The sequence below is a fragment of the Sciurus carolinensis genome, chromosome 14, assembly GCF_902686445.1.
Source record: "Sciurus carolinensis chromosome 14, mSciCar1.2, whole genome shotgun sequence".
Lineage (NCBI taxonomy): Eukaryota > Metazoa > Chordata > Mammalia > Rodentia > Sciuridae > Sciurus > Sciurus carolinensis.
This window is the reverse complement of record NC_062226.1, coordinates 21,487,062-21,513,851: the sequence shown is the minus strand read 5'-3', so window position 1 is coordinate 21,513,851 and position 26,790 is coordinate 21,487,062. Positions and strand designations below refer to the sequence as shown.

The following is a 26,790-nucleotide window of genomic DNA, read 5'->3' as shown; positions in this document are numbered from 1 at the left end:
ATGACACTGTCTTTGAACTTGTGATCTTCCTGCCCCACCTCCAAAGCAGCTAGTATTACAGGTGTGCACCACCACACCTAGCTTCAAACTCTCATTTATACTAATTTGTTTATATAAACCAATATGAAAAAAACTACATTTTATGAATTTTCAATCTATAGATGAAATGAAAAGGTTCTGTGATATAAATAGCATTTTCTCATTTTTCCCATCCAGTGTATATATTACAGTTCATGCATTAAAGAGTATCACTGATATTATAAAATTAAGATCTTTAAATAGTAGCATTATTATCATACTTTGCAATGCAATAAAAATATGCCTAAGACAACCTCCAAGGAACACAAAGGACAGCTGGTTATCTTGTCAAGCACCTAAAGGCAACGGAACACCTAGAGATGAATTGTACTTTTCAAATCTAAAAAAAAAGACCAGCATTCCAAATTTGCTGCCCTTGTCAGCAATGACAAGTGGCTGAAGTAGATAGTCTTTAAAAACTAAACATACACAATACATCCTTCAAGGCATGGGTGATTTTTTTTTTAAATGAGCAAGTTTACTTTTTAAAAATTTTTTTAGTTGTAGACAGACACAATACTTTTATTTTTATTTATTTATTTATTTATGATGCTGAGGATCAAATGCAGTACCTCACACATGCTAGGCGAGAGCTCTACCACTGAATCACAATCCCATCCCATACTTACTTTTATTTTTAATACTTTAGTTGTTAATGAACTATTTATTTATTTATTTATATGTGGCGCTGAGAATCAAACCCAGTGCCTTACACACGCCAGGGAAGTGCTCTACCACTGAGCTACAACTCGTGCCCAAGTAAGTTTACTTTTAAAGAATCATATGAAGGGCTGGGGAGATAGCCTAGTTGGTAGAGTACTTGCCTTGCAAGCACAAGGCCCTGGGTTCAATTTCAATCCCCAGCACCGCAAAAAAAAAAAGAATCATATGAAAATGTATTATTAATTAATTTTCAGGATTTTATTACTGAAAATTACCTAAACTTGCATTATTAAAAACTTTTACATGGGCTGGAGTTGTGGCTCCGTGGAAGAGTTTGCCTAGCATGTGTGAGGCACTGGGTTTGATCCTCAACTCCACATAAAAACAAATAAAAAATAAAGGTCTATCAACACTAAAAAAAATAAAAAAACTTACAGTGACTGCAAATGAAAACAAGTGATATCTTTTTCTTTTTTATTTTTGAATGAGGTTTTCTAAGTGGGGAGGAAAAGTTCTAAATTGGACTGTGATGATGACTGTATAACTATATTTACTTAAAAAAAATCAATGAAAGCAGATAAATTGTATGGTTTAAATTATATCTCAAAAATGCTGATTAAGGGGCTGGGGAGATAGCTCAATCAGTAGAGTGTTTGCCTTGTAAGCACAAGGCCCTGGGTTCAATCCCCAGCACCGCAAAAAAAATTTTAAAAAGCTGATTAAAAAACCCTATCAATGCACAAAGAATTTAGAAACAAATTTTTATCATTTTAAGAAAAAAATCTTACAAATGAAGAATATCAGAGTTGCAACCCAGTTTTTGAACACATTCAAAATAATACCTTCATTCAAGATGTACTGATTTAACAGGAAAAAGAATGTTTCTAGATGAAGTGCAACAAATATTAGTGGATTAGGCTGAAAAAGCTAGTAAAATAATTAATGAAGTACATCAACAATGAAACACAAAACACTTCCATTAGATTGCATGTTTTATCCTTGGAATATTGAGCCAAAATGAAAAACAAAATCTTTCTTATATAAAATAAAGCATACTAAATTGTATTCCTCACTAAATATTCTTTAATGCAAAAGGTTTTGTCATTAAGAAAACTTCTTAAAACAGTAAATATTGATCATTTCGTTGCTCTCATATTTCTATCTATGCTTGTGTACTCACACTATATATAATGAGCACAGTTAAAGACAGATACAATTTATACATATTTTAATCCTCCATTAACAGGTATACTTAACTTTCTTTTTAAACCAAGAAGGGAAAATTGTTAGAAAGTTTATCTTCTATGTACTAGGAAATCTCACCTATATCTGTGAAAAGAGATTTACCCTCCTCATTTCTTCCTGGCTAACTTGTTCTAATTTTTCATAAGTAAGCTTAACCTATCACTCATACTGATTCCCTCAGCTAAGTTAGGTCTCTTTGTTCTATGAACCCATTACAACCATTATTTCCCCTATTATAAAACTTTATTGTGATTACTTAAGTCTTATTCACTGCTCTACCCTTGGTGTCAAGTACACTACTTGGCACATAGAGATAATCAAGAAACATTATTAAATGAATCAAATGTACTCAATTCATATCTATATAGGTAACATTAAAAACAATAAAAATGAACTTACCAAATAGGATAAAAAGCCCATGTGGTGTGATAAGCTGTTTAAAAAGAATACAAAATATTAAGTGTCTTAATTAAATAATCTAAGGTAAATTTTTTAAATGATTTTATTTATAACGTAATAAAGAGGTGATTTTGCTTAAAGCATTATTTTATATGTTTCTCTATATACTCATGATGCATTTTAGTAAAAATTCTTAAAACAAACTTAAGCTTTTTTGGGGGGATGGGAGGTGTGAACCCACGGCCTCAGACATGCTAGGCAAGTACTAAGATACATCTCCAGCCCTTTTATTTTTGTTTTGAGATAAGGTCTCACTAAACTACCCAGGCTGTCCTTGAACTTGTTATTCTCCTTGTCTAGGCTTTCCAACTAGCATGCATAGCCAAACTTAAAGCATTTTAATCTAAATACAACCCTAGCTCTTCTTGAAAGGCTATTTACATACAGTACTTCTCAACTCACATCAGGATTGAGATTGGTGACAAGTAGAACAGAATTTCCTGGTATACCACTTGCTCCAGGAATGGCCATCCTTCCAGTGACAGCAGACGAGGTGAGGGTGAGAGGACCAAGAGCTCCAGGAACAGCTGGGACTGATAGACCTTTTAAAAACATCAAAAAGCATTTCATACTCTAGTTATTTGAAGAAATTATGATATAATGAAGTATATAAATGAAGTAAATTTATGAAGCAAATTCTATAAATAAATGAAATAGATAAATGAAGACAAAAAGCAAACACATGGAAGAAAGTGTGTCAAGGCTAACATAAAGGATATTCAAGGCCAGTTTTCTGCCCCATGGAGTCTGTCTAGAAGTGGAGTTCCTTATTTGTTGAAACCACTTACTCAGTACTTTACCACACTTGGCAGAGCAACTGAAATCACTGGTCTTAAAAAAAAAAAAGCTATTAGACTTCTCAGAAGGTCTATCAACTACAAGCACTTCTGTTCTCCTGAAATAAATATATTCCAAAGCACCTTTCTATTAAAGGCGTGTAATTTTCACATTGACATCTACTATAAAATCAGGGAATTTTTAAAAGTCCTTCAGCAGAAATCACAAACATGTGCTGGTTAGTTATATATGCCAGTCTAAATTTTAGCACTTGTTAAGTGCTAAATAAATATTAAGGTAATAGATTTACAGAATTCAATATTCTGTAGAATTTTTTTCAGAGCTCTCTACTCTCCTAGATATTCTGAAATCATTGAATGTTTTATAATACTATAATACTGACATTATACTTGAACCAATTCCTTAATTTGTTGATTTTTTAAAATCTTTTGGTGGTACTGGGATCAAACCTAGGGCTTTGTGCATGCTAGGCAACTCTCAACCACTGAACTATATCCCCAGCCCAATTTGTTGATTCTTTAAGTTCTACCAGCTCAACTGGTAGAGTGCTTGCCTCTTAAGCACAAGGCCCTGGGTTCGATCCCCAGCACCAAAAAAAAAAAAAAAATCTTTGTAATAGTCTGACCACTAATTTATTACTAATGCTGTGCAATTAAATTGCAATATATTTTACATTTAGCCTATTCTGCTTGAGAATCTAAGGTCACTACCACCATTATCCATTCTGACTGTGCAACTACATTCTCAGGTTGACTCTTTTTCATGAAATTCACACATATAACCCTTTTTCCATCCCCTCTAATTCAATACTGCAACTTTTGCTACTGTCAATAGGTCTATTATATATTAGTTAAGAGTATAGCTTAGCACCACTGTGTGTGCATTATCTACCAGACTTTAAAAGTCTTAGGTCAGGAGCCCTCTTAACTCACTTATCTTTCTTAATATCTATTACTGTGTTTTATACATACAGCATCTCTAAAAGAAATACCGAAAATGAGGGAAAACACATTGCTGCTTCCGAATGTTTACTAATTAAAATCTGGGGACCTTCAAATAAATAAAAACTATGTTTTCAACAGATCATGTAGAACAGTCACTTAGATATATTTAGACGTATTTAAAACCAACAAAAAACTAAACTTAGGGGCTGAGGTTTAGCTCAGCGGTAAAGTGTTTGCCTGGCATGTGTGAGGCCCTGAGTTCAAGTCTCAGCACCACATATAAATACAATAAAAAAGATCATTGACAACCAAAGAAAAATATTTTTTAAAAAAACTAAATTTAAACCTCAAACTTCATATCACTCTTTCTATTTTTAGTTAACTCTACCCTCTCCATCAGAGAGACAATAGTTCAAATTTCCAGAATTAAAATGTTAGGGTATAAATTTTAAGTGTAGCTACCTTCATGAATTAGCTGGGATCTGGAAATATGATGTATGAAATTGGCTTCATAGGATATCATTCCCCTAAATTACCAACTTCCATGTTTTCTTTACAGAGATAAAACCATATAGCACTTTTTTTCATTTTCCTTAAGTTGTGATCAAATTCATTGTTTACTATTTAGAAAAGAACAGGAATTCATATCAAAGTACTAATCAACTTCCATTTCTTAATTATTTCCATTAGCTAAAGAGGAAAAAAAAAAAAGATCTTTATAAAGATCTTTGAAATAAATAACATGCATATCCTGAGTGGTAATCTTCTAAATCATCCATCGATGAGGGCTAGGAATTTAGCTCAGAGGTACAGCAGTTGCCTAGCATGTGCAAGGCACTGTATTCAATCCCCAGCGCCGCAAAAAAAAATAAAAAACCAAACAACAATAGGAAAAAAACCAAAACACTAAGCACATCAGTGAAAGGAGATTTTTCAAGTTGAATAGTAAATGTTTATTAAATACAATATTTACTGATTGCATACTGTGTATTCAATGATTTCAAAGGAACAAAGACACAAAGATAAATAAAGTTCAGGTCTATCCAACACATAATCAATAAGCCTATCACTAAAGACTGAAGCAGTTCATAAATTTTATGTAACAATTTGATTAAAAAACATTTAAGGTAGTCAACCTACAGTTATCTGTGCCAATGGCAAGTGTAAGTGATACAGAGCATATAATGAAATGACTGAAATTCAGATTGGAGCCAGAGAAAATCATTTAAAAATAGCAAGATGCTGTGTACCATACAAATCACTTCTGTGGTCAATATGCCTAATGCCTGTTTTTTTTCCCCCCACCCCTAGTACTGGGGATTGAACCCAGGGGTACTTAACCCACTGAGTCACATCCCCATCTCCATTTTTATATTTTATTTAGAGACAGGGTCTGATTAAATCCTGAGACTGGCTTTCAATTTGTCATCCTCCTGCCTCCACCTCCCGAGTTGCTGGGATTAGAGGTGTGCACAGCCACACGACCAGTTGCCCAATACTTTTATTCTATGTTCTTCAAAATTTTCAGTTTTTAATCTTGATAAGTTCCTAGAAAATAAAAAACTTCATTTAAAAATTATTTCAAAATCAAATTTAAAAATTCACCTGTAGCTTGAGGAAATCCAATGGCTGGGGCAAATCCAGCAGCCCCTGCATATGGTGAAGAAATTATACCTGGTGCACCTAGTGAGGAAGAAAGAGAAGCTAAAATAAATATACTACCTTCTATGAATATGCTAACCAAAGCAATATAAAATGGCTATATTAGAGTATATTACAAAAAAAAGAGAAAAGAAATATTATAGAATAAATATTTGTTCAATAGGTGATCTTTACGGTATAAAGAGCCTCTGCCGTCTTTACAGCCTAACCGCTTTCAACTGGGTTCAACAGTTTAGCTGTTCATTAATTTTGGACTAGGTTGAGATTTCTGGTCCTTACTTAAAGCATTTTTTTCTGTATGAATAGTCATCAAATACTCATTAAAATGTACTCTTATTGGTGGGGTACTGTGCTGATGAAAAGAGGTATGAGATTAAATCCTTGTCTGAGAGGCTTACAAAATATACATATGAATTACAGAAGATTAATATGATGAGGGTCATCTAGTGGTGTAAATGGAAATATACTACAAGAGGACTAGGAAGAAGTCACAAGGGATTCACTATGATCAGTTAGAAAAGGTTTCTTTGGAGGTAAGGGAAAGTTTGAGCTGGACATCATGTAACAATGTGTACCAGAAGATAAAACAAATACTGGTCTTTTTCCTCTAAGAAGTCTGGTGACTGTGTATCATCAACAAAAACAGGAGATAATTTCAATGAATGAGTCAGTTCTTGAGTATAAGACCATTTAAATAAAGACCATTAAGAGTATGTACTATAAAAAAAAAATCACATTAAAGATTTTGTTCAACTCAAAGAAATGCTAATTATTCTATTTGATTATGCATTAGTATATTGAATTTTCACACTATTCCATAAATATGGACATTATATGTTAATTTTACAAAGGACTATGTAGTAGATAATACTATTGTATAGTAGATATTAATTTGCTGATTTTGATAACTGGCATTAAGGTAGCATGATATTCTCCAATATCATCCATTTATCTGCAAATGCCATAATTTTATTCTTCTTTATGGCTGAATAATATTCCATTGTGTAAATATACCACAGTTTCTTTATCCATTCATCTGTTAGAGGGTATCTAGGTTGCTTTCATAATCTAGCCATTGTGAATTGAACTGCTATAAACATTGCTGTAGCTGCATTACTGTAGTATGCTAATTTTAAGTCCTTTGAGTATAAACAGGAGAGTGGGATAACTGGGTCAAAAGGTGGGTTCATCCCAAGTTTTCTGAGGAATCCCCGTACTGCTTTCCAGAGTGGCTGCACCAATTTGCAACTCCACCAGCAATGTACAAGTGTGCCTTTTTCCCCACATCCACGCCAACATCTATTATTGCTTGTGTTCTTGATAATAGCCATTCTAATTGGAGTAAGATGAAATCTTAAGAGTTGTTTTAACTTGTATTTCTGTAATTACTAGAGATGTTCAACACTTTTTCATATATTTGTTAACTGCCTGTATATCTTCTTCTGTAAAGTGTCTGTCCAGTTCCTTGGCCCATTTATTGATTGAGTTCATTGTATTTTTGGTGTGAAATTTTATAAGTTCTTTATAAATTTTGGAGATTAGCGCTCTATCTGAAGTGCATGTGGAAAAGATTTTCTCTCACTCTGTAGGCTCTCTTTTTATTGATTATATCCTTTGCTGAGAAAAAGCATTTTAGTTTGAATCCGTTCCATTTACTGATTCTTCCTTTGATTTCTTGTATTTTGGGAGTCTTGTTAAGGAAGTCTGGTCCTAAGTCAACATGATGAAGATTTGGGCCTACTTTTTCTTCTATTTGGTGCAGGATCTTTGGTCTAATTCCTAGGTTCTTGATCCATTTTAAGTTGAGTTTTGTACAGGGTGAGAGATAGAGGTTTATTCTTTCTATCTATCTATCTATCTATCTATCTATCTATCTATCTATCTATCTATTTATTGTGGTCCTGGGGATTGAACCCAGGGCCTTGGGCTTTCAAGGCAAGCACTCTACCAACTGAGCTATATCCCCAGCCCGAGATAGAGGTTTAATTTTATTTTACTACCTATGGATTTCCAGTTTTCCCAGCACCATTTGTTGGACAGACTATCTTTTCTCCTTGTAAGTTTTTGGCTCCTTTGTCGAGCATGAGGTAACTGTACTTGTGTGGGTATGTCTCTTTGTCTTCTGTACCACTGGTCTGTCTATTTTGGTGCCAATACCATGCCATTTTTGTTACTATTGCTCTGTAGTAGAGTTTAAGGTCTGGTATCGTGATACCTCCTGCTTCACTCTTTCCGCTCAGGATTGCTTTGGCTATTCGAGGTCTCTTATTCTTCCAGATGAAGTTCATGATAGTTTTCTCTATTTCTATGAGGAACATCAGTGGGATTTTAATTGAAATTGCACTGAATCTGTTTAGCACCTTTGGTAGAATGGCCATTTTGATAATATTAATTCTGCCTATCCAAGAACATGGGAGATCTTTCCATCTTCTAAGGTCTTCTTCAATTTCTTTCTTTATGTTCTGTAGTTTTCATTGTAGAGATCTTTCACCTCTTTGGTTAGATTGATTCCCAAGTATTTTATTTTTTTTGAGGCTATTGTGAATGGAGTGGTTTTCCTAATTTCTCTCCCCATCCTCATATCAGATAAAGTGGACTTCAAACATAAGTTAGTCAGAAGGGATAAAGAAGGACATTTCATACTGCTTAAGGGAATCATAAACCAGCAAGACACAATGATTTTAAATATTTATGCCCCAAACAATGGAGCATCTACATACATCAAACAAACCCTTCTCAATTTCAAGATATCAAAATCTCTGGGACACTCTGAAAGCAGTTTTAAGAGGAAAGTTCATTGCATTGAGCACATATGATAAAAGAATAAAAAGTCAACAACTAAATGACTTAACATTACATCTCAAAGTCCTAGAAAAAGAAGAACAAATCAACACCAAAAGTAGAAGACAGAAAATAATTAAAATCAGAGTTGAAATCAATGAAACTGAAACGAGAAAAACAATTAAAAAATTGACAAAATAAAATAAAAAAACCCGATAAACCCTTAGTCACACTAAGAGAAGGAGAGAGAAAACTCAAATTACTAGAATTTGTGATGAAAAAGGAAAGATCACGACAGATACTATTGAAATACATAATTACAAGCTACAAATTTTTAGAGACATGATTCTCCCAAAATGAACTAGAAGGACATATACAATTTAAATAGATCAATATAAAGCAATGAAATAGAAGAAGCCATCAAAAGCCTACCAACCAAGAAAAGCCCAGGACCAGATGGATTCTCAGTTGAATTCTACAAGACCTTTAAAGAAGGACTAATACCAATACTCCTCAAAGTATTCCAGGAAATAGAAAAGGAGGGAAACCTTCCAAATGCATTATACGAAGCTAGTATCACCAAAGCTAGACAAAGATGCATCGAGGAAAGAAAACTTTAGACCAATATCTCTGATGAACACAGATGCAAAAATCCTTAAAAAAAATTCTGGCAAATCACGTAGAAAAACATATTAAAAGGTAGTGCACCATAATGAAGTGGGGTTTATCGTAGGGATGCAAAGTTGGTTCAACATCTGAAAATTAATAAACGTAATTCATCACATCAAGACTTAAAGTTAAGAATCACATGATTATTTCAAAAGATGCTGAGAAAGCATTTGACAAAATACAGCACCCCTTCATGCTCAAAACACTAGAAAAAATAGGGATAGTATGACCATACCTCAACATTATAAAGGCTATCTATTCTAAACCCAAGCCCAACATCATTCTAAGTGGAGAAAAACTGAAAGCATTCCCTATAAAAAGTGGAATAAGGCAGGGATGCCCTCTTTCACCACTTCTATTCAATATTGTCCTTGAAACACTAGCCAAAGCAATTAGACACAAAGAAATTAAAGGGATATGAACAGGAAAAGAAAAACTCAAGCTATCACTATTTGCTGATGACATGATTCTATATTTAGAGGATCAAAGAAACTCCACCAGAAAACTTCTAGAACTAATAAATGAATTCAGCAAAGAAGCAGGATATAAAATCAATACCTATAAATCTAATGCATTTCTATTCATAAGTGATAAAAAAGTATTTTATGGGAATGCAGCTCTGGTAGAGTACCCCTGGGTTCAATCCCCAGTACCACCAAAAAGAAAAAACAATGTTTTTGTTCTTAATAAATACACAATGAGTATTTAGAAGAAAAGAGCATCATGCCTGTAACTTACTCTCAAATGGTTTGGAGATGGGGAAAATAAATAAACACAACTCTGAGAGATGATAAAGTAAATGTGGTATGATGCTAAAAACTGTGGACTCTGAATGAAGGTGTTCTTAGTGCTATTCTTGCAGCTTAAATGATTTCAAAACAAAGTTACTAAAATACTAATAATTTCAGAACATAAATAGGTATCTTTACAACCTCATAATAGCAAAAGATTTCTTTAAAAAGTCCCAAAAAAGAACAAATACAAAAGGAAATAATATATAAACTTAACTATATAAATCAGTAAGCCTAAACATGTAGAAACTATAACATACAATCTACAAATGACAGATATCTGGAATACATAAACAATTCCTACCAACTAATAAGAAAAAAACACAAGTAAGAAACCAAACACAAAAACAGACAAAAGAATCAAAATTTATTAAGGGAGGATGGCAAATAAACAAAAATATATTCAACTTCATTGGAATCAGGAAAATGTAGTGAAAACTAAAATGTTAAGATATCATTTCACATACACCAGAATAGTAAAAATTAAAACACCCCCCAATGCAAGTATATATGGGTAGGATCCTTTCAAAACAATGCATTATGTAAAAGAACTGAAAAAATTCATACTCTGCATGACTCAATAATTCCTTACAGATACATGTTCTCTACAGAAAATTCTTGTCCAGAAGACACATACAAGAATGTTTAAAGTAGCATTATTCACAATAACCTCAAATTAAAAACAACTCAAATATCTATCAATAATAAAGTGGATTAACAAACTGGTATATTCATCCAATGGGACAATATACACTTGACTATCTTGAGTATGAATGAGCCATAGTTCCATGTATAAATATGGATGAATCACAAATGCCTAATGTGAAATAAGTGACAAAAGAAAAACAGCATGATTCCATTTATGTAAATTTCTAAATATAGGTGAAGAAATAAAGTAGCATTTAGGGCTACATAATAAAAGTACTAAAAAAAATAGGAAAAACAAAAGAAAAATAATAATCATTAAATTTGGGGCATCATTATCTTGGGGCAGGGGAAGTGGGAGAACAATCCATGAAGAAGAGCGGCAGGGGTGATTCTTCAATATGCACACATGTGTTATATCTTAACCTGGTAGTCAATGGTGTGGGTATTTTAAAATATGTTTACTTGCTTAATAAGTTATTTTATAGGTATATATCACCAAAAACAGGGACTGAAGGTTTATGACTCATTCCTAGAAACTTTAGGGTAACCTTTAAAAGAAAACAGGAAGTGAGGAAGGAACAAAGTAGGGAGAAGATGGGGTTATAGAAGCCAAGAGAGGAAAGGAGGGAATAGTGAACTGGGTCAAAAATTAGTGATAGGCAGAGAGAAACTTTCACACAATACATGAAATGCATTTTTCTCTGATGAATCACTTAGGATGGAGACATATTCTGCAATGACTAAAGATTTATTAACAACATAATGAAAAAGAATGTAAATATTGATACTTTATATTCAGAAAGCAAAATTCTTAACCATATTTTTCAAATGTCCTACTTCTAAAATATAGAACATTATATACCAAGAGTATATATTTAAGTTATTAGAAAAAACACATTTCTGCATTTGATAGCCCAGTTTTGGCAAACAGGAATTTGCCCTAACTACAATCATTTGTTATTAAAATGGTAATGACAAAGACCTTTGATTCTGCTAAATCAGGCATAAAAATATCAAAAGTTTTTATTTAAGTCATAGAATGTTTTCTAGAAAATTATGGATAATTTTTTTTTTTAGTTATTTAATTTTTTCAGCTACAAAAGAAGATGGATTCAATACTACTTAAGGTCTCAATTGGCCATATTGCTTGTATTTTTATTAATGCAAAATGCAACATCACATGAACTTAAAGATGTAAGTTCTAGTGTTTAAAAAGCAAGACAAATACTCTTCTTTGAATAAAGGAACAACATAGGATTAATTTAGGTCACTGATTTAAAGTATCACTATTTAAAAAGGAAAAATAATTTTCAAGAGCACTTATGGCAAAATTCTGTTGACTATAAACCATTATATTTAAATCAGGTTAATTTTTAAAAATTAATTCGAAGCAAATAATTGCATGGCTTATGAGTAATACTAATGTTAGAAAATAAATCTTTAATTCAATTTGAGATATCTTCTTGTTTAGACAACTAACAAAACTTTATAATATTAAGATTTAATTAATGGTCACATTTGTTGCTTTCCTTTAGAAATCCTGAAAAAACCTAAGAAGGTTAACTTAACACAGATTAATAAATGAAACTTATAACTTCAGAAAACTTGCTTTGTGACCCAAAAAGGAACTACTCACCAAAAGCAGCAGCCATAGGGGGTTCAAGAGATGGCTGGCCATCACCGGTAGGAAGATCTAAGCGAGTGAAGTCTCTGCTTTTGTCATTATTATATTTCACATTAAGGCTGGTGAGCTTGGAGAAGTCAATACGTAGAGTACAGCATGCATTATAGATATTCTGGCCATCCAGAGCCTAAAGCATGTGAGAAAGGGACCAATGTTTTTGCAAGATAATACCACTGATGAATCAAACAGCCTCTATCTACTGTGATATGAGTGGCAATCAGGTATAAAACAGAGCAATGGACAAAATGCCAAAGAACTAGGTTTACTTTCACTTATGAATCTAAGAAAGAAAAAGAGAAGCTCTGAGCTTCAATTTTTATTTGTATAAGGATAATAACATCTATCTTATCTATAATAGGATCAAATGAAAGAAAAGAAATGTAAAGGCTCAGAAAACTATTGTACATTAATACAGAAATACTAAGCTGTTACTATGACAATTTTGCCTACAACAAACTCTAAGCATGACAAACAGAAATAAGTGTTTAAAAATATGACTATTTCACATTTCATCTTAATTTATTTTACTATAGATTATACAGGTTAAGATGAAACTAAGCCTTTGTAAATGGTACTTGTCAGAGACACAACATGTAATATATTACCTATCACTTATTTTTTTTTTTTTTTTGTAAATTGATCTTGTAATACTTTGAATAATGAGCTGAGTAAAATTTGGAGTTAACTGTGACCAAAGATCAGTAATCCCTCCCTTAGCAAGAATAAAATTTTACCAATAGGATATCTATCACTGCTTGTGATTTCTGTAACTTGAATTTATAAAAAGATATCAAAAATCAAAAGCACATACAAATGAAACAAACACATGAAAAACTAATTTACAATACAAAAATCATTGACAAATATGTCATTAAAATGGCACAAAATAATATATGCAAGGTTATATTCCTAATTGAGTGCCATACAGTGCACAGTATACAAAAGTACTATAAACCTTAGTGTCTCTGAGCAGAAATTAGCAATGATTCAACAATTATTAGTATTAGTGACAGATCTCAACAGATATATGTAATGTAACCAAATTAATGTGAAATTTATATCTCATCAAAAGTTAAGTATTGGGTTGAGGCTGTAGCTCAGTGGTGGAGTGCTTGCCTCGCACATGTGAGGCAATGAGTTTGATTCTCAGCATCACATAAAAACAAATTAAGGTATTGTGTCCACCTACAACTAAAAATATTTTTTAAAAAAGTTAAGTATGTATGTACTTAAAAAAATGGAATTGACAACAGTGTAATTATTGAGGCTTCAACAGGAATGAATGCTGAATATGGTTGCAAAAGTAGTAGAATCAATCTTTAGCTGATCTAACAGGACTAAATGAAGAGCAAAAAGCTACTCTCTTAGACTACATCAAACTCTAAACATAACAAACAGGAATGAGTCTTAGGAGACCTGAGAGGTGATAAGAAACCATTTCCTTTGAGGAAAATAATAATTTTTAGCTGAGGGGAAAAAAATACATGAGATTATACAGTTAAAAATGGTTAAAATGGTAAATATTATATATATTTTATCACAAAATTTAAAATCATACACAGTAAACTAGAAAGAGAGAACACATGATGGTTTCCTTTAGAAAGTGAGTAATTAACTATTGAAAAATAAAAAATAATTATAATTACCATTTTGGCATAATGTGCATTCACTGGGTCAGCATACTGAAGCAAGGCTTGAAATTGATTATTCTTTGTAAAGGTGATAATCTTCAAGACTGTTCCAAATTTAGAAAATATCTGGAAAAAAGTTTATATTAGGTTAAACCTAAGAAAAATATTAAACTAATGTACCTTTGTAAATACAATCTGGCTCACAAATTCCATTTTTAAATGAAAATAATTCTGTTTTATTAAAACTATTGGTGTGCCCCCCCAAAAAAAGCCAAGCCTAAGATGTTAATGTTTTAATACCCATGCATGTCTTAGAAGAGTATGTTGCACACAACAAAACTCACACTACTACATACTACTACATAACATGTATAAATGATACAATACTAAAATAGAAAGTGACAACAGAAATTGATAGTATAATGATGTTACAAAGCACATGAATGAAAGTAAGAGAATCAAACCGATCGACTATTTTACCCTGTGAATCAGCATATACTTCTGCAGGTTTTTTTTAAACTTGTAAATTTAAAAACAAAATTTATTTTTATGGCATATTAGATAATATAGATAACAGTGGCATTCATTATACCATATTCATACATGCACATAATTTGACCAATCTCATTTGCCAGTACCATCCCTTTCCCTCCTCTCTTCCCTATCCCTGACCCACTTGCTCAACTCTACTGATCTCCCTTCTATTATTATTTTAGTTAATGCATTACAATTATATATAAGTATATACAATGATATATATATATCATTGTATTATGTTCATACAAGGACATAGCATAATTTGGTAGATTTCATTCCTGTGTCCTCTGCTCCGCCCTCCTTGATATCCTTCCTCTACTCTATTGGTCTCCTTTCTATCTTCATGAGATCCTTTTTATCCCTTTCTTACCTTAGCTTCTTCAGTTCCATCCATTTACCAGAAAATGACATAATTTCTTTTTCTTTATGGCTGAATAAAACTTCATTGTGTATATACACCACATTTCCTTATTCCAATCTGTTGAAGATACCTATGCTCATTCCTTAACCTAGTTATTGTGAATTGCACTGATATAAATACTGGTATGCATGTATCACTAGAGTATGCCAATTTTAGTTCTTTTGGATAAATACTGCTACAGTTTAGATTATGTGCCCCCCAAAAGTTCATGTGTGAGGCAATGCAAGAAAGTTTGTAGGTGAAGTGATTGGGCTGCAAGAGTTTTGACATAATCAGCAAACTGATTCCCTGCTAAAAGACATTAACTGGTGATAACCATAGGCAGGTAGGGTGTGGCTGGAGGTGGGTATATATTTTGTTTTTGGTTGGGCTGGGGAGATAGCTCAGTTGGTAGAGTGCTCGCCTCGCAAGCACAATGCCCTGAGTTCAATCCCCAGCACCGCAAAAAAAAAAAAAAAAAGAAACAATTTATGTTTTTGGTGAGTGGAGCTCTCTCTCTGCTTCCTGGTATAATTTTCTGGGCTGCTTTCCTCTGCAACACCCTTCTGTCATGATGTTCTGCCTCAACTTGAACCCTGAGAAACGGGGTCAGCTGTTTTTGGACTAAGACCTCTGAAATCGTGAGCCCCAAGTAAGATTTTCCTCCCCTAAAATTGTTCTTGTCAGGTCTTTTGGTCGTAGCAGTGAAAAAGCTGACTAAAACAAATACCAAGGAATGGAATAGCTGAGTCATATGGTTGTTCCATTCCTAGTCTTTTGAGGAATCTCTATACTGCTTTCCAAAGTGGATATAATAATTTTTGTTCTACCAGAAATGTACCCTTTCCCCCACACCCTTGTTCTAGAAGGTTCTATGGACAGAAAATTTAGAAGATGTTCAACTAGAGGTTGTTCTGTGCCAAATATTCACAGGGCACTGTTCTAAGCACTGGGAAGACAGCAGTGAACAAAACAGAGACAAGTTTCTGCCTTTATGAAGAAACAGACTATAAAGAAATAAACAAATGTCATGATGTCTGATCATACAAAAATGTTACAAATAAAAATAAAAGAGGGGAAGCAATGAGACTGAACCAGCATGCAAGCTGGGATAGTGCAAGAGTGGTCAAGAAAGAGCTTCCTTAAGTGTCTTCTGAGAAATGGAATAAATAGGTCTTCCTGACCGATCCCTAGTTACCAATGTTCTTATAAAACTTGTTCTGCCTCAGTAGCACTGAGTCAGGACTAGGGCTACTACTGACTCATTCTGAAAGCTTATCTAGTTAGTATAAAACAATAATACATTTTGTTTTCCTTTGTCAATCCATTTTAAAATTGGATCTTTTTTTTTTTGTGGTGCTGGGGATTGAACCCAGGGCCTTGTGCTTGCGAGGCAAGTACTCTACCAACTGAGCTATATCCCCAGCCCAAAACTGGATCTTAATGAGCAAGAAATTTGTCTTTCTGTGAGAATAAAAAGGTTAAGCATTTCATATGCTAATAAGATTTTGCCATCACTAAGCATTATGATAAGTGTCCTGAATAAGCAATTAGCCCTGCTTTATAATTATCAGAAAGAATGCTCAGGAGAAATTATTCTAAAACATAAGCAACAAAATTAACAAATAAAAAATAAAACTGGACTACCCCAAAATTTTGGGCATCAAAGGATACCATGAACAGAGTGAAAAAACAACCCATAGAATGTGATATAACATTTGCAAATACTATTTCTGATAACAGGTCAATACCCAAGATATATAAAGAATTCCTACAACAAGAAAGAAATCCAATTTAAAAGCAGGCAAAGGACTTAAGTAGATATTTCTCCAAAGAAGATAATCAAATGACCAATAAGCAAGGAAAAGATGGTGAAGATCACTAACTACTAAGAAAATGCAAATCAAAACTACATGAGATAGCTGGGTACAGTAGCACACACCTTTAATTTCAGCTACCAGGAGGCAGAGACAGGGGGACTGTTGAAGGTCATTCTCAGAAACTCAGAAAGACGTTTTCTCAAAGTTAAAAGGGGGAAGAATGGAAGGTTAAGGATGTAGCTCAGAGGTACAGCACCTAGTACTGCAAACACACACACCATGAGATACCACTGACACACTATAGAATAATGTGTTTGCATCTATAAAATAATGAAGTGTTAGGGAAGGATGTGGAGAAAGCAGAACCTTGTAAGCTGTAGGAGGGTATGTCAAATATTGCAGCCACTATGGCAACAATATGGCAGTGCCTCAAAAAATTAAAAATTACCATGTGAACCAGAAATTTACACTTCTAGGCATACAACCAAATAACTGAAAGCAGGGACTGAAAGAGATACTGGTACACCCAAGCTCACAGTAGTATAATACTACTGTGATAACCAAAAGGAAGAAAAGGAAGAAAAAAAAAATCAAGAAAAGGAAGAAAAAAAAAAAATCAAGTGTCCATTAACAGATGAATGGATAAACAAAAGGTGATATACACACACATAGAGGAATGGAATGTTACTGATTCTTAAAAAGGAAGGAAATCCTGATATATGCTACAACATCTTCAAGACAATATGCCAAGTGAAATACGTAGTCAAAAAAAAAAAAAGACAAATACTGCAAGATTCTTATATGAGAAACACAGAATAGTCAAATTCATTTAGAAAGTGAAATGTTGGTTGCCAGGAACCGGACAGAGAGAAAATTGGTGAGTTATTGTTTAATGGGTACAGGAGTTTCAGTGTGAGAAGTCAAAAAGAATTGGGGAAACATGTTGTTTGGCAATGGTTGCAAAAAATGTGTTAGTCGACTTTTCATTACCGTGACTGACATACCCAACATGAATAAGTTAAAGGAGGGTTATTGACAAATTAAAGGAGGTTTATTTTGGCTCACAGTTACAGAGGCTTCAGTCCATGGACATCTGGCTCCATTACCCTGGGCCTGAGATGAGGTAGAACATTATGGCAGAAGGATGTGACAGAAGAAAGCTGCTCAGATTATGGCAGCTAAAGAGAGGGAAGAAGGGAGAGAGAAAAGGAAGGAGAGGCCAAGGTCAAGAGATATCCTTTACAGGGCAGCAACTCAGTGAGACCACTGTCTCAAAATAAAGTTAAAACAAAAAACAAACAAACAAACAGGACCCCCAGTGATTTGCTTCCTCCAACTACAGTTTCCATCACCTCCAAATTATTCATTCATCCATCAAATGATCAATTCACATGAGGGATAGAGCCCTCATGACCCAATCATTTCTTGAAAGTCCCACCTCTGAACACTGCTGCACTGTGGACCAAATCTACAACACAGGAATTTTTTTGTTTTGTTTTCTGGGTTTTTTGTTTGTTTGTTTGTTTGTTTTGGTACTAAGGATTGAATCCGGGGGCCCTTAACCACTAAGCCACATGGGCCCCAGTCCTTTTTTTACTTACAGACAGGGTCTCTCTGAGTTGCTGAGGCTGGCTTTGAACTCACCATCCTCCTGCCTAAGCCTCCCAACTTGCTGGGATTACAGGTGTGCGCCACCAGGCCCATAAACACAGGAATTTTTGCCACTTCATACCCAAACAGTAACAAATGTGAATATACTTAATTCCACTGAACTGTTTACTCAAAATGCTAAAATGGTAAACTTTATGTTATATATATGTAATCACTTTGGGGAAGGTGTCTATAAGTATATATATTATACATGTATCAACTGGGTGTTTTTCCCCCAGTAAAAAAGCAACATTACACTTGTTTTTTAAAGTGAAAAGGGGAGAATGAATGTAAGGAGTGTTGAATCTACCTCCTTTATACTGCAGTCCAGGTACTATCCTAAACTATAAACCAGATTACATATAACCCTACTTAAAATCCTTTACTGTTCTCTCATAAACAGTAGGATAAAATCCACACATAAATTTGCTTTGGTTTACCTCTTCAACCTGACATTTCTTATATCACAGAATTGACATCAACAGTGTCAACTGGCTATGCTTCTCCAAGTGATTTCAGACTTCTATGCCTATATTTATGAATTTTCAACTTTCCTAGAACCCTGTGTCTAAAATCTTCATTAAAAAACTTGCTTTAGAGAGCAATGGAACCAGAGAATTCTGTTTCCCCCAAATCCCAATGAGTTAATTCTCTTTTCTAAGTATTGTCCCTTTCTTGGTCTCGTAAATTTATTTATCTTGCTTTTGTACTTATATTCTACTATATGTGTATTTATTTACCTGTCTCCTTTAGACTCAAGCTCCTTGGAGGAACAGATTTTATCTTTTTATTAAAAATATTTTTTTTTAATTGTAGATCGACACAATACCTTTATTTTATTTATTTGTGTGGTGCTGAGGATCAAACCCAGTGCCTCACATACATGAGGCAGGCACTCCACCACTGAGCTACAACCCCAGTTCTCAGATTTTATTTTAATCATTTCTGTATCATTAAGGAAAGTTCTTGGCATAAAAGAGTACAGAGTAAAGTGCTTATTATTAATTGATAAAGAGTACTTGTCTAGCTTGCATGAAACACTGCCTGATCCCCAGTATGATAAAAAAAAAATCATACTCTTGAGAATTCCTAGCTGGAGAATTATGATGGTATGCAAATTGTAAATGATAATATTCTTCATGTAAAATATCTCATTAATAAAGTAATAAGAACATAATTTGCTCTAAAACTTGGGATACTTACATAGTAAATTATGCTACAAAGCCTAGTTAATTTCCACTTAACTTTCAGATCTTGTTAATATTTTGATTCACTGAATTTAACAATTAATCACCTGATACTTATCTTCACTGACAGCTTACATTTGGTTGTGTGATTTATTATTATTATTTAGGTTTGGGGATAGAGCCAGGCATTGACCCTCACATATGCTAGTTAAGTGCTCTACCACTGAGCTAGATCTCCGGCCCCTGGGTTGTGTGATTTTTATCTGAATGTGCAAGGAACAGAACTGAACTGGTTAGCTATGGATAATGCTGTAATGCTCCATGGACTGTATTCACCAAGGAAGAAGGTACTAAGATCCATCTGATAATTTGTGAATTAAATAAGGAGTACCAATATCAGGGAATTCAGGAATGCCTGAAGTGGGATTTTCATAATTATCAAAATAGTAGAGCTGGGGCTATAGCTCAGTTGGTAGAGTGCTTGCCTTGCACAAGGTCCTGGGTTCAATCCCGAGCACCACATGCACACAAAATAATAATAAAAATTAAAGGTGCTGGGGTCATGGTTCAGTGGCAGAGCACTTGCCTATCATGTGTGAGGCACCACATATAAACAAATAAAAGGTCCATTGAAAACTAAAAAAAAAATTTTTAAATAGTAAAATTTTGAACAGATATAATCTAAAACAAAAATTCATAAAAGTTTAATATATGCTAATTTGTTTTTAGTAATTATAAGATCATTGACTCTATTTCCCTAATATGCTTATTTTGCTGTTATAGATAAACGATTCCATTCTAGAGGTCTCCTGTGCATCTTAATCTTTTCAGACTATAAAATGGAACTAAGAAGATATCAAAGGTCAAATTTTGATAAAAATTATTCTTCAGGTTGTTTTTTTTGAGATGAGTGTTTTGCTATGTTACCCAGGCTGGCCCCAAACTCCTGGGCTCAAGTGATCTACCTAACTCCCTCCCCAGTTGCTGGCATATACTACTGCACCCAGTTGTTATTATTATTACTGTGCTAGGGATTGAACCCAGGGCCTAATGTATGCTATGTAAGTCCTCTACCACTGAGCTATATCCCCAGCCCTTAGGGTTTTTTTTTTTTGTGGTACTGGGGATCGAACTCAGGACCTTGTGCTTGTAAGGCAAGCACTCTACCAGCTGAGCTATCTCCCCAGCCCAGGGTTAATTTTTATAAAGACAGAATTTGCCAGAAATTGAAAATGTTCAACAGTATTCACTTGTAAAAATAATATTCATATTAGAACTTTTATTGTTTGTTTATACTTTCTAATACTGGGATGGAACCCAGGGCCTCAAGCACTAAGCTACAACTCCAGTCCTTTATTTTTTATTTTAAATTCTGAGATGGGGTCTCACCAAGTTTCCCAGGGTAACCTTGAATTTGAAATCCTTCTTCCTCGGCTTCCTAAGAGATTGGGATTATAGGTGTGTACCACCACATGCAACACAGAACATTTTATTTTAATATTAAACTCATGAGTCACAACTTGTTTATAATAGTGTTTATAGTCAACAAAACAGGAAAAATTAGGAAACATTATTTTACATTAGTGTGCATTCTTTTATTCAGTACCATGATAACTTGCTTTCTCAAGCTACATATCTTTATTACAATTAAAAAGATTAGTCCTTTCTCTTAAAGTGATCTGAAATTCATAAAATATTCCCTTATATACAGTGTTTGAAGGGATAAATTATATGAGAACACTGTTGTGAGCTACTTTTTTAGTATACCAAGAAACTTTTTAGTATACAAGGTTAAGCATTTACATAAGGGATCAGCTGATGAATTTCCTCTCTACCTACAAATATTCTCTAGGTAATGCTGTCTAGTCCAGTGGCTTTAATTACCTGTACACACACACACACACATATATATTTTTTTTGCGGTGCTGGGGATTGTGTTTGCGAAGCAGGCACTCTACCAACTGAGCTATATCCCCAGCCCACCTATACATATTTTGATGATTATCAAGTCTCCAGAATGGAATTCTTCCTCTGAATCCAGATTTACCTCCAAACTGTCTCAGTATCTCTCATGTGGATATCTAACAGATACCTAAAACTTAACATGTCTAAAACAAACTGATTCCTGCCCTACCTCCAAACCCTGCACCAATTTTTCCTTCCTTAATCTATCTCAGTTTAGAGTAGTTTCATTTTATCAGAGTTTCAGATCCAAAATCAGGAGGCATTCTTGATTACTCCCTTTCTCATTATAATCCACAACTAATTCATCAGAATAACCTTCAAATTATATCCATAATCACCACTTCCAGTGCCACACCCTTACCCAGGTCATTATCATCTCACATGGACCACGACAAGAACTTCTGTATGACAGTGTATGGTTAACACAACAATAAGAGTGATTCTGTTAAAACATTAAATGATAACATCTCACTGCTGTATTCAAATCTCCCAAGCATTTCCCATTTTATTCAATGTAAAATGATATAAAAATTTTGTACTGCCTGGCTCCTAACCCCTTCCCCGATTCTATTCCTCATAGCTTTCCTAGTCTCTCTACTCTAGTAGCCTGATACTAAACACATCAAACATACTTCCATCTTAGGGACTTGCTATTCTTCTGACTGGATCACTATTCTACCACATATACATAACTTATATCCTCACATTCTTCAAGGTTCTGTTCAAAGGCTCTGCTCAAATGTCATACTAGAAAAATCTTCTCTAACTTCGCTCATCTAAAACAGCACTCCTCCCATCTCAGTTTCTCTCAATCCCCTTACCATGAGCTAGAAGAAGAGCATTAGCTTCTATAGATATTATTCAGTTTAACTAAAGCCAACTTTTCAGCAAATAATATATTAAAACAATTAGCTTAGTTATAATAGATACAACCAACTCCTTACTTTTATATATTCCCCATTACAATGTTCACTATATTTTACACCATTATTTACAAAATTGCTATTACCCACAAGACTACAACAGCAAGGAACAGTATCTTACATTGCAATTTTCTAGTATCTGATTATTAATGTTTCTAGAGGAATTAATATGTACCAGCACTGGTACATATTAATTAAGTACATGAATTAATGTACTTAAAGCAGGTAGAACTCACGATGAAGGTATAAATACTATCAATTGCATCTTCATTATAAAAGCAAGAAAATAAACTGGTGCAGTGGCCCACCCTGTAATTCTAGAGGCTCAGGAGGCTGAGGCAGGAAGATTGTAAGTTGAAAGCCAGCCTCGGCAACCTGCTGAGACCCTTAGCAACTCAGAGAGACCCTGTCTCAAAAATAAAATATAAAAAGACCTGGGGATGTTATTCAGTGGTTAAGCATGGTTAAGCACCCCTGGGTTCAATCCCTGGAACCAAAAAAAAAAAAAAAGAAGAAGAAGAAGAAGAAGAAGAGGAGGAAAATAGACATAAAAGTTGGGTAAGTTGCTTGCCTAAGATTGGTAGTGGTAGAGGCAGGATTCCTACCAACTGTGGACCCTGTATCCTTAATTATTATGCTATACTATCTCTTGGTTGACTTATAGAGTGTTCTGGGACAGGGTTTAGTTACTGTAATTAGAAAAAGACTCCTCAAAGAGGTTAATATCTGAGGTGAAGACCGAATGATGTACCTATAGCCAAGTGGCCCTGGATAAAGAGTCTCCCAGGCCTAAGAAATAGGGAAGTAAGAAAGGACTAAGCTGGGGGAACAGAGGAAGAGATATAGGGGTAAAAAGGACACGGTGTTCAACAAGTAGACAAGTGATGGATAAAGAGGTAAAAGAGATAGTGTTTGCATGTGGAGGCCTTAATAAATGCTTTAGTATGGAGCTGGTTTTACTCCAATGGCCCTGGGAAGGAGCGTTAAATGAGGGACTGCTGAAACTGAAAGACTGAGAAACCAGCGGTTTCTATTGAGGACTCTCAGAATTAGTTCTCTTCACCTTAAGGATCCCACGATTTTGGGGGTCTTGATTTGGGGTGTTACCGCTTTCAGGGATATGATAAATGGAATGATAGGACAAGAGCTTGTGATAGTGACTAAGCTCACTGATGGATATTGGCACTGTTGAGTCACAGGTATAAACACCTTTTAGGGCTGTAGCTCAGTGGTAGAGCACTTGCCTAGTATGTGTGATGCACTGGGTTCGATCCTCAGCAGCACATAAAATGAATAAATAAAATAAAGATCTTAAAAATACAACAGCATTTAAAAAAAATTTTTTTAAAAAGAATGTAGGTTAGCAAGCTACAGTGTTATAGTAGCAAATGCAAACATGACAGCTGATGGATCCCATAGTGTGTTCAATGCTACTCTGTGGGATAAAATAAAAAAAAGAAAATTCACCAAAACAATGAAATCAATCACTTAAGCAATTGTTAAATCTCTCTAAGGAACAGTGACGATTATGGACATCATTGTCAAAGTCCTCTCTAGGACATGTTTCACCAATGCATTTATTCTGAAAATGATACTCAGAAAACTATCAAAGGGAACACAGCAAGCCTACTAACTGGTATATTTAATATTTATACTCATGGCATAGACTATATTGGGAAATGTGGCTGCGCACTATCACCAAGTGGTATAATGACTATGGAAGAGTATATGGGACTCCAGCTTTCCTTATTTGTAAAATGTCGGAATAGAATACTATGCATTTCAATTATTAAAACACATATGCACACATACCCCCTACAATTCTTCATTTGGTGGTACAAATACAAAGATATAAAAATGTTAAATAAAAGTTTAATATTTTTGTATTATAATATATAGGTTGATAAGTATAATGAAATGTAATCAAGAGTTAGCTAAAGGGGATAAAAACTAAAGTTTTGAAGCTAGATGTCAATATTTATGTACAAAGATTATCAAATAATTATTACATTTCGAGGATATGTATATATGGAATATAAAACAAAATACTGGACTTTATATATAAATAAAACACTGGACTTGAGTTTTAACTGGATTTTTAATGATTCTCTATAATAGTCAATACTCACCAAGTATCTTTGTTTTATTCATTATAAAATTATGTACATAGGAGACCTTCCTGTTCTTAAATTCCAAATATTATTAGCCATGATTTGGTGGAATACCTTGTATCAAGACAGCTTGAATGTATAAATTGGGTTACATTTGGGATCAGCTGGTATTTAACATGATGCATAAGATAAGTCCATGTTACATAAGATTTATTACTTAGCTTCCCTTCAGAATTTTTAAAATGAGTATTCAAATGTAAGAAGAGGTCAATAGAAATAAATCAGTTGTATTCTATGGTGAGACTACTTTCTAAGACACAACCACTACTTGGGCTTTGTAGGATTCTATGCTTTGCTCATTTTCACATGTAGTTATTTAAAAAGTTGAATTTCTAAAAAAAAAAAAAAAAAATTTCATTTCTTACACACCCTTTAGTGTTGGGATTTGTTGTTCTTTGTTTATGTGTAGGGGACTGAACCAAGGGTTTCATGCATCATGTTAAGAACATGCATTGAGCTCTGCCCTAGTCCCTCTTATTTTAAAATCAATATTCAAGTTAGAAACAGGAGGTCATCAAAAATTATCTCTAATTGAAAAGACTTCTTTTCTGGTACTGGGAATTGAATCCAGAGACACTTTATCACTGAGATACATTCCCCAGGACCTTTTTATTTTGACACAGGGTTGCTGAGTCTGAGTCCTGCCTCAGACTCTCAAGTGCACCACTGTGGTACCCAGCTTGATAAAACTTCTTTTGTGAAATCGAATGACAAACATTTTTTCATTACTGAAACAAAAATATCAACCAAAATATCAATCTAAAGAACATAGATAATAAACATCAAAAGTTAGAGATGTCACATTTGACTGTTTTCCAAAAGAGTAATCCTCCTTACCTGATGAAGAACTTCCAGAGTAACAGGGTAAAAGAGGTTTTCAATTATTATTCGGAGCACAGGGCTCTGCCCAGGTAGGACTGTGCCTTCACTGGAAGGAGCTCCAGGAAGGGCCAAGTTTCCTGACTGGACAGCACTGACGGCCTGCAATGCAGCTTGGGCTCTCTAGAGAACAATCCAAAATCAGGGCTTTTGATTATATAAAAGCATTTAAATGAATCTTAAAAGTCAGCTGATAACGAAACAATATGAAGACAGTTAAGTTTAAAAAAACACCCCCCTTTATCTAGATGCATATATCCTAAGTTCTTAATCAGTCAAAAATCCAACAAAGACACACCTTATCACACTAATATAGTACTTTAAAAAGTTGCTTACGTTTACTTGAAAAGATGAAAAAAAGGAAAAAAGAATTTGATACAATTTTATTTCCTAATTTTTAAAAGACAATGAGGAAGAAAAGACAACATGCAAAGAGCAAAGATCATGTAATAATCACTCAAGTCCCTCTTTTTCACTCTCTTCCTTTCTATTCTCAAACAATTCAGTTCTAAAGCCTCTGAGTGGCATAAAAGAAGTGTAAACAAGAAGAAGAGGTGTGGCGGTTCAGAGTTGGGGAAAGGAGGTCATCCATATAGGTAGGCATCCTCGTATGGGGCATCAGAGCCTAAGCAAAGTGAGGAAAGCATCCGTGTGGCAGAGCAACCTGGTAAGGAGAATCTTAGCCCAAAAGTAAGGAAGGTATCTGTGTGGGGAATGGTTCAGTGTTAAATATCAGAACCTGAGGAGCATGAGTAAAGAAAGGCATACAGAGAGGAAGGGGTACCTGGTCAAGAACACCAGAGCCCAAGAGGAGAGCTGAGAGGGAATCCATGTGGTATAGGTGGTCAAGATGTGAAGAGAGCCTAAGCAGGGGGAAGAGGAGGTTCATTGGAAGTGAGTGAGCTAGTATGAAACGTCAAGAGCCTAAAGAGGTTAAGAAAATCATTCAATGGAAGGACGACCTTGCAAAGGGGTGATAGTGTCCAAGCAAGGAAAGGCAGACAAGTTTCTAGATATCATTCTCCATTAAAAAGAATGGCTACTGATTCCAGAGCTAGGGCAGGAAAAGAACAAAATAAATGTGAAATGTTTTGTTTTTATGATGTTTTTCTTGTTTTTGTTTTTGCCAGAATATAAAGTATAGAAAAAATACATGTCAAAAGGTTATAGAGGTCAACATGAAGGGGCTCCTACTGGCAAAATGT

At 34.3% G+C, this 26,790-nt stretch overlaps 1 protein-coding gene across 6 annotated transcripts in view; it reads right to left on the bottom strand.

The window, feature by feature from the left end:
- Nucleotides 1-26,790, bottom strand: part of Ptbp3 (polypyrimidine tract binding protein 3) — a 94,736-nt gene that overhangs the window by 5,570 nt on the left and 62,376 nt on the right. For all 6 annotated transcript variants that reach the window (XM_047524221.1, XM_047524223.1, XM_047524224.1 and 3 more), the window contains 6 exons: nucleotides 25,544-25,708; nucleotides 14,069-14,179; nucleotides 12,375-12,549; nucleotides 5,793-5,870; nucleotides 2,848-2,987; nucleotides 2,386-2,419 (listed from right to left, as the gene is read on the bottom strand). In XM_047524221.1, coding sequence (XP_047380177.1) covers nucleotides 2,386-2,419; nucleotides 2,848-2,987; nucleotides 5,793-5,870; nucleotides 12,375-12,549; nucleotides 14,069-14,179; nucleotides 25,544-25,708 — 703 coding nt within the window. The remainder of the gene's footprint in view (nucleotides 1-2,385; nucleotides 2,420-2,847; nucleotides 2,988-5,792; nucleotides 5,871-12,374; nucleotides 12,550-14,068; nucleotides 14,180-25,543; nucleotides 25,709-26,790) is intronic.